Source organism: Mesocricetus auratus, unplaced genomic scaffold (assembly GCF_017639785.1).
Source record: "Mesocricetus auratus isolate SY011 unplaced genomic scaffold, BCM_Maur_2.0 Super-Scaffold_100025, whole genome shotgun sequence".
NCBI lineage: Eukaryota > Metazoa > Chordata > Mammalia > Rodentia > Cricetidae > Mesocricetus > Mesocricetus auratus.
Genome location: NW_024429206.1, coordinates 26,836,664 through 26,845,382, shown reverse-complemented (window position 1 = coordinate 26,845,382; position 8,719 = coordinate 26,836,664). Strand labels below are relative to the sequence as shown.

The 8,719-nt window shown below is 52.3% G+C and overlaps 1 protein-coding gene across 2 annotated transcripts; it reads left to right on the top strand.

The window, feature by feature from the left end:
• Nucleotides 1–54: 54 nt before the first annotated feature.
• On the top strand, nt 55–7,087 carry Znhit1 (zinc finger HIT-type containing 1). 2 transcript variants are annotated; one of them, XM_040731196.1, is made up of 5 exons: nt 55–183; nt 3,526–3,696; nt 6,456–6,535; nt 6,670–6,839; nt 6,934–7,087. In XM_040731196.1, the coding sequence occupies exons 1-5, from the start codon at nt 165–167 to the stop codon at nt 6,953–6,955; spliced, it is 462 nt and encodes a 153-aa protein (XP_040587130.1). In that variant the 5' UTR covers nt 55–164; the 3' UTR covers nt 6,956–7,087. The 2 variants fall into 2 exon arrangements, with proteins under 2 accessions (XP_040587130.1, XP_040587129.1); XM_040731195.1 differs by lacking the exon at nt 55–183 and adding an exon at nt 752–859.
• The last annotated feature ends 1,632 nt before the right edge of the window (nt 7,088–8,719 follow it).

Here is an 8,719-nt window from a genome sequence, read left to right as displayed (position 1 = left end):
ACCTGGGCCCGCAGCCGGGCCGAGCCTAGCGCCTGGATTCCGGCTCCCGGAGCAGATCCCGGGCAAAGGGAAGCGGAGCCCGCCGTGCGGAGCCGCGAGGAGGGGCCGTGCTAGCGGCTCCGCCCTGGAAAAAAGGCGTAACCCGAGGCCGCGGGACACCCGAGATGCAGACGGCGAGACAAGGCAAGGACTGTCCGCGGGCGCGGGCTGCGGGAGGGGAGGAGCCCGGGGTCGCTGGCACAGCCGGAGCCGAGGCCCCAGGCGCGGAAGTGGCCCCCGAGGGGGGTCCCGGGGACGCGCGCTGGCCCGGAGGAGGACCGGGCGGCCAGACCCGGGCTGCGGCGGGGACCACGGGCCCGGAGGGGCCGGGAAGCACGGGGCGGGACCGCGCGGACATCGCCGCGGCTGCGGGGCCAACAGAGCCCGGCCGACCCATCCCCCCCGCCGCCCGGGGACGCGCTCCGAGCCCGCGAGGGCACCGACCCGGACGCGCCCCTCAAGGCCGCCCGCACCACGCCTCAAAAGTCGCCCTTTGCGGGGCACGTGGCGGGTGAACGCTTAGGGGTTTTGTTTTTTGTTTTGTTTTTTGGGGCTTTTTTTTTTTTGTTAAAACAACCACAACGGGACCGGAAGTAGGTTCGCCCGTATCAAAGATGGCGGAAAGCTTCCTGGTCTCCAAGGGAACGTCGCGTAGTGACGCCGAGTAGGAGGGGCATGGCTGCGCACGCGTGCCAGTGCACGCCACCGGAAGGGATGCGCTCGGACCACGGGTAGGGGTGGGGGTGGTTAATACGCGTGCGCAGTAGGCTCTCCCGAAAAAAAAAAACTGTTGCGCAAATGGTGGAGAAGAAACCCTCGGGTATGTGAGCCCTCAGCGGTTCGGCCCTTTCTACACCTCAAGTTCGAACCCCCCTTAACAATTCCCCGCCCAGTTATTCATGTCAACTCTCTTCGCGGTTCCTTTCTCGGCGTTGGGGCAGCCAGCCCCCAGCAACCATTCATGGTTTTTTGTGAATGTTCGCTGCAAGCTGAACGCTGGGGATGGAGAGCAGAGCCTTGCCATTCCAAAGCTTAGGTGCAACGAGCAGTGGTACCCACCCCAGCTTCTGGATGAAACTCCACTCCCCTGTTACTTTTTCATTTAATGAGACAGGCTTCACTTTGTAGCTGGTAGGCTGGTCCTGCCTCAGCCTCTCCGGGTCTTGCAGCCAAGTCTGTGGTTTGAGGGGGTTCTGCCTTGAGACTAGCCTGTTGTGGGAAACCCAGCCCGTGCTTTGATTAGAAGCACCAGGAGTGGGTTGGCGAGCAAGACTGCGCAGGAGGGAAAGGCGCCAGTCCCGCCCACCTCAGTCAGTCCCCAGGCCCCGCGTGATGGGGAGAAGAGACTTCCACAGATTGTCCTGACCTCCACTCGTGTGCTGCGGTACCCACATGGGAAAGCATAGGATAAATGAACTTCTTGAAGAAACGTATGCTGGAAAAAGAAGCTAGGGGTTTGGCTCAGCCGGGAGAGTGCTTGTCTGGCGCGCACAAAGCTCTTGTTTCTTCCCCAGCACCACAGAAACCACAGGTGTGGGGGTACACAGGAGGTCATTCAAAGCCATGCCCAGCCACATAGTAAGTTCCAGACCAGCCTGGGCCTCCCGAGAGGTTGTGGGGGGTGGGAAAGGGTCAAGGTTATCAATAAAAGGACAGGCAGAGGTGTCCTAGAGAGCAAGGGAGGAGCCAAGATGTGGGACCGGGAAGCACGCCCACCTAGAGAGGAGGACAGGAGGACGGCTGGGAGTCATGGCAGTGAACGGAGACTCCTTTAGTGCAAGGAAAGTATTCAGTGCAGCCACAGGGCATAGAAATGCATCTCAGGCTGAGGGGACAGTCTAGAAACTTGGATTCCGCCTTACAAAGTCACAGGTGTGTTGACTGTGGAAGCCAGAAGTCAACATGGTGTCAATCCTCCAAATGCACTTGTTTTTATTTAAAAATAAAAGTCACTTTATTTTTAAAAATTCATAAGTGAGTGTGTGTGTTGCTGTGTGCAGTTGAGCTTGTGTGTGTTGCTGTGTGCAGATGAGCGTGTGTGTGTGTGTGTGTGTTGCTGTGTGCAGATGAGCTTGTGTGTGTGTGTTGCTGTGTGCAGATGAGAGTGTGTGTGAGTGTGTGTGTGTTGCTGTGTGCAGTTGAGTGTGTGTGTGTTACTATGTGCAGTTGAGTGTGTGTGTGTTACTGTGTGCAGCTGCGTGTGTGTGAGTGTGTGTGTTGCTGTGTGCAGATGAGCGTGTGTGTGTGTGTTGCTGTGTGCAGATGAGCGTGTGTGTGTTACTGTGTGCAGTTGAGTGAGTGTGTGTGTTGCTGTGTGCAGTTGAGTGAGTGTGTGTGTTGCTGTGTGCAGATGAGCGTGTGTGTGTTGCTGTGTGCAGATGAGCGTGTGTGTTGCTGTGTGCAGTTGAGTGAGTGTGTGTGTTGCTGTGTGCAGATGAGCGTGTGTGTGTTGCTGTGTGCAGATGAGTGTGTGTGTTGCTGTGTGCAGATGAGCGTGTGTGTGTTGCTGTGTGCAGATGAGTGTGTGTGTGTTGCTGTGTGCAGATGAGTGTGTGTGTGTTGCTGTGTGCAGATGAGCGTGTGTGTGTTACTGTGTGCAGTTGAGTGTGTGTGTTGCTGTGTGCAGATGAGTGTGTGTGTTGCTGTGTGCAGATGAACGTGTGTGTGTGTGTTGCTGTGTGCAGATGAGCGTGTGTGTGAGTGTGTGTGTGTTGCTGTGTGCAGATGAGCGTGTGTGTGTTACTGTGTGCAGTTGAGTGTGTGTGTGTTGCTGTGTGCAGTTGAGTGTGTGTGTGTTGCTGTGTGCAGTTGAGTGTGTGTGTGTTGCTGTGTGCAGATGAGTGTGTGTGTGTGTGTTGCTGTGTGCAGATGAGCGTGTTTTGCTGTGTACAGATGAGCGTGTGTGTGTTGCTGTGTGCAGTTGAGTGTGTGTGAGTGTGTGTGTTGCTGTGTGCAGATGAAAGTGTGTGTGAGTGTGTGTGTTGCTGTGTGCAGTTGAGCGTGTGTGTGTGTGTGTGTGTGTTGCTGTGTGCAGTTGAGTGTGTGTGAGTGTGTGTGTTGCTGTATGCAGATGAGCGTGTGTGTGTTGCTGTGTGCAGTTGAGTGTGTGTGTGTGTGTTGCTGTGTGCAGTTGAGCGTGGATGCCCACAGAGGACTGCAGAGGGAGTTGGATGCCCTGGAGCTGGAGTTACAGGCAGTTGTGAGCCACCCTAGCAGCTGCCCGCCCTGTGTGCTGGAAACTGAACTCAGCACTCTGCAAGAGCAGGGGGTGCTCTTAACCACTGAGCCATCTCTCCAGCCGCAATTCATTGTGTCTAGCTATTGCGGGACTGGAGGACTAAGAGTCAGCCTGAAGGGCTGAAACCGGCTTTCCAGGCTGGAAAGAATCAGGGTTCAGAGCCCCAGCTCTGAACTTCCCACAACACAGTGACAGGAGACTGCCATCCCAGCTTCCCTCCTTTCCTGACCCGTCTCTGTCCCATCTAGTTCGCTCCCAGGACCCTGGACAGCGGCGGGTGCTGGACCGGGCAGCCCGGCAGCGACGGATCAATCGACAGCTCGAGGCTTTAGAAAATGACAATTTCCAGGATGACCCCCACGCAGGCCTCCCCCAGCTGGGCAAGCGGCTGCCTCAGTTTGATGATGATGCAGACACAGGTGAGGTGGGGGTTGTGGGAGAGAGAACGGAACGGTGTCGGGAAGCTTCTTACAGCAGATGCCGCAGATGCCAGGGAGCAGAGATGGGACTTGAATCTTTATTGTGTTTTTAATGTGTGTGTGTGTGTGTGTGTGTGTGTGTGTGTGTGTCTGTCCATGCATGTGTGTGTCTGCAGTTTTGCACATGTTTGCATGTGGAGGTCAGAAGAAACCCTTGAAGGAGTTGGTTCTCTCCTTCTACTGTATAGCTTCCAGGGTTTGAACTCGGGTCATTCAGGTTGCTGGGTTTGGCAGCAGGTGCCCTTACGCACTGGGCAGTCTTACCAGCCCCTGGCTCTTTAAAACTTCCTTTACTCAGAGACCCGACGATCTGAGAAGACAGTGTATTACTATTCTTAGGAACCATCTTCAGTCAGCAGGCTATCGACAGAGACAAAAGGCTGTCAGCCATTCTGGATTGATTTACCATCAGGCTGTGTCAGGTGTCAGGCACATTTCTGAGACCTATGATGGCTGTGCCTCTCATTGCCATTCCTTGAACTTGTCCCTCATCCTGCGGGTGTCTGGGCTCAGGCACTTTGAACCATTGAGTCAAGTTAAGTGTCCACTGGAGTCACCTTTATACTCCAAGGACACCTGGACTGGAAGGGAGGGGTTAACTCAACAAAACAACCATGAGCCGCTGTATGCACTAAGCTAATAATAAGTGCATGTGCCTGTTCTTTGTATTGTAGGGAGGCTTCTATCTGTCTGTCTGTTGTTTGAGAGAGGGTCTCTCAGATAGGCATTGAACTCACAGAGATCCACCTGCCTCTGCCTCCCAGGTGCTGGGATTAAAGGTGCGTGCCACCGTGCCCAGTGAGACTTTTAAAAATTTAAGCAATTTCTTTTGTTTTATTTGTACATGCGTGTTGGTTTTCGTGGAAGAATTGGGGACATTCTAGGATGAACTTTAGCCTTTGCAATGGCAGTGGGAGTCAGCCTCTGGCAAACCATTGCCTGTAGCTTAGCCAAGGGGTTCTTTATTGTTATACAATTTACGCTTTTTAGCAAGTCAATTTCTGCAAACCAAAACCTCCTCAAAGAGAAATGACAAAGCAGTTCCTAGCCACAGGACGTCTCAGTTTGATGAGTCCTGTAGCCAAGTTTTGCATAGGCTTTGAACCTTTAGGAAACACTCAAATAGGATTTACATATTTCTAAGACTGGACTAGACTCCTTTAATATAGGTGACAATGGTGTGGCTGGGACAATATATGAGGCCACTGGCAGTGGGTCTAAGATCTAACACTAATGTACAAACTGACTCAATGGAGCCCTTTCTATATGGAGAGAGACCTTGCCCAGCCTAGACACAAGGGTGTTGGGGTGGAGAGGTGCCTTGGTCCTGCCTCAACTAGATGATGGGACAGACTTAGTAGACTTCCTAGGGGAGGCCTCACCCTCTCTGAGGAGCAGATGGGAGGAGGGGGGAGTGGATGGTGTGGGAGGAAAGGAGTAAGGGGGGACTGGGATTGGAACGTAAAAAATAAACTAATAAAAAAGATTTACATATTTCAAACAGAAGGTACAGGACACAATAGGCAGATGAAAGCCAGGGGCTGACATTCCAGAATCAAACCAGCTGCAGAACTCTGCAGGAGCTCTCGACACGTGTGTGTGCGTGCGTGTGTGTGTGTGTGTGTGTGTGTGTGTGTGTGCGTGTGCGTGTGTTAGAGGACCACTTTTGGGAGTTAGTTCTCTCTTTTGTAATGTTTGTCCCTAGGGATGGACTCAGGCAGCAAGTGCCTTTACCCACTGAGCCATCTTGCTGACTCAAGTGTCTTTTTTTTTTTTTTTTTTTTTGGTTTTTCGAGACAGGGTTTCTCTGTGGCTTTGGAGGCTGTCCTGGAACTCATTTGGTAGTCCAGGCTGGTCTCGAACTCATAGAGATCCACCTGCCTCTGCCTCCCGAGTGCTGGGATTAAAGGCGTGAGCCACCAACGCCCGGCCTCAAGTGTCTTTGTAAAACAGAATATAAAAGCATCCCTGCTAGCCAGGCAGTGGTGGTACATGACTCTAATCCCAACACTCAAGAGGCAGAGGCAGGTGGATCTCTGTGAGTTAGAGGCCAGCCTGGTCTACAGAGCAAGTTCCTGGACAGGCTCCAAAGCTACACAGGGAAACCCTGTCTCAAAAACAAACAAAACACTATTCCTGTCATTGGGGTAGGAAAGGGAAGGAGTCAGGACTATGGAGGACCATGCGGGAAGGGTCCCAGCAGAGAGGTGACTTGGGAACTACTCGGCTTTGAGGATGACTAGCTCCTGTGCTGGTCTTCCCCTCTCTGTGCCTGGGTTTCTTCATGGGTGTGGATGGAGCAACAAGGTATGATGATGTGTGGCTATAGACCTAGCCCACAGAAAGCTGAGGCAGGGGAATTGCCAGGAATCTAAGGTCAGCCTGGTGTACATAGTGAGTCTGAAGTCAGTTTGGGGTGTATAATGAGATCTTGTGTCGAAGCAAGAAAAGCAGCACTTAGAGGTGGAGGCAGGAGGACCAGTCCAGGGTCATCCTTGTCTACATAGTGGGTTCATGGCCAGCCTGGGCTACATGAGTTCCTGTCCCCCAGATAAAAAGATGGAGCACACTGAACTTTAAGGAGCTGACAGCCAACCAAGATTGGAGATGTCAGGGTATAGGGCAGGTGCAGGCAGGGAGGGACAGACCCCAAGTGTCACAGCAGCTGTCTAGCTGCTCATCGTCCTTGAATCCCCCAGGAAAGAAAAAGAAGAAAACTCGAGGTGACCATTTCAAACTGCGCTTCCGGAAAAACTTCCAGGCTTTGCTGGAGGAGCAGGTAAGAGAGTTCTCAGCCTGGGGCAGGAGTCCCCAGAGCAAAGGGGTGAGCCCACGCTCTTCATGTCCCTGGTGGACGTGAGCCGCGTGGCAGAGTGGAGAACTCAGCCTGCCCGTCCCTTCATGTCCCTGCAGAACCTGAGTGCATCCGAGGGCCCCAACTACTTGACAGCCTGTGCTGGTCCCCCATCCCGACCCCAGCGCCCCTTCTGTGCCGTGTGTGGCTTCCCGTCCCCATACACCTGCGTAAGCTGTGGCGCCCGGTACTGCACAGTGCGCTGCCTGGGCACCCACCAGGAGACCAGGTGAGCCTGAGCCCAACCCCACGCCCGTAGTCCCCTTCTGCACAGCATTCCAACCTCCCTCCGCCTCCAATGGGCTTCTTTTCTCTGTCTGCAGGTGTCTGAAGTGGACTGTGTAAGCCTGGCATCAGGGAGAAGAAGTCCCTCCAACCGTTACCGCAGATCATCCTCAAAGGACAGAGAGGAGCAGTCCATTCACCCAGGGACTGTTGTGGGTTGTATGCTGGGTAATAAATGGCCTGGTGAATGGACCCTGCCTGCTTGTTCTGGTGTGTTTGGAGGTGAAGGTCAGGGTTGACTGTCAATCCTGCATATACCTCACATTGTCTGCCCTCTGTGTCGTGGAAGGTTTATGTCCCATCTCCAGCTACTGCTGCTTTGGTTTGGTTCGTTTTTTGTTTGTTTGTTTGTTGTTTTGTTTTGTTATGTTTTTTGTTGTTGTTGCTGTTGTTTTTCGAGACAAGGTTTGTTTCACTGAAGCCTGAGTGTGCTCATCGAGGCTGGGCTGGGCCTGGTATGCACACGTTTCCATGGGAAAGCTGCAATATCTTCCAGAAAGAGGCTCATGTATAGCCATGGCTGGCTGATGGGGATGGTGTGTTATGTGCAGCTTGGTGTGGCCCTACTGGGGACCAAGTTGAGCCAGTACCTATTCAAGAAAAGAAAACGAGCCACTGGGCTGGAGAGATGGCTCAGAGGATAAGAGAACTACTACTTGTTCTTCCAGAGGTCCTGAGTTCAATTCCCAGCAACTACATGGTGGCTCACAACCATCTGTCCATCTGTAATGAGATCTGGTGCCCTCTTCTGACCTGAGGGCATACAGACATATGCTATATACATAATAAATAAATAAATGTTAAAAAAAAGAAAAGAAAACAGCATTTGGGAGGCAGAGGCAGGCCAGCTTGGTCTACAAAGCTACACAGAGAAACCCTGTCTTGAAAAACCAATAAAAAAAAAAAGAAAGAAAATGAGCCACTATATGGTCACATAACTGTAAGAGACCAATGGCAACTTTAAAAAAAAACAAAAAAAAAACACCCTCCTTTTTTCTGAGACAGGGTCTCTTGGTGTAGCTCTGGCTGTCCTGTAACATGCTCTGTAGAGCAGGCTGGCCTCAAACTCAGAGATCCGCTTGCCTCTGCCTCCCCAGTGCTACGATTAAAGGTGTGCGCCACCACTGCACGGCTAAAGAAAACATTTAAGTACTTGTGTGTGTGTGTGTGTACACACATGTGTGCCACAGCATACATGCGGATATCAAAAGACAACTTGTGGGAATCAGTCCTGGGGATCAAACTCGGGTCCTCAGACTCAGCCATAAAGGACTTTACCCACTAAGCCAACCCAAAATTTTAGTGAGAACTTATCTCAAAAAACAAGCCAAACTATTCACAAAACTTTGCTGAATCTCATTAGTATTGTTCAACAAATACTTAGGATGCCCCTGCTGTGCACTTAGCAGGGTGGTTTCAAGGATTTCGTGATTACAGCTTGCAATCCACTTAGACAGGCAGTGAGTCTGAGATCCGCAAATACCAAGTCAGTCTCAGCAGCCAGCACCATCAGCATCAGGAGCCTCTAAGACTCCCTCGTGCTTCCCAGGACCATCCCGGTCATATGCTGGTAAGAATTTCACACTCACTCCACTTCTGACATCCCTAGAAGCATTGGGGACAGAGTCAGCCCTGACTGGTCCCATTCAGCGAAGTATCAGACAGATCTGGTTCCCTCTCAATCATTTTGCAACATCCCTCAGCCCTCCTCGGATCTCTGAGTTCAAGGCCAGCCTGATCTACAGAGTGAGTTCCAGGACAGCCTCCAAAGCCACAGAGAAACGGTGTCTCGAAAAACAGCAACAACAAAAAACCCCACCAACA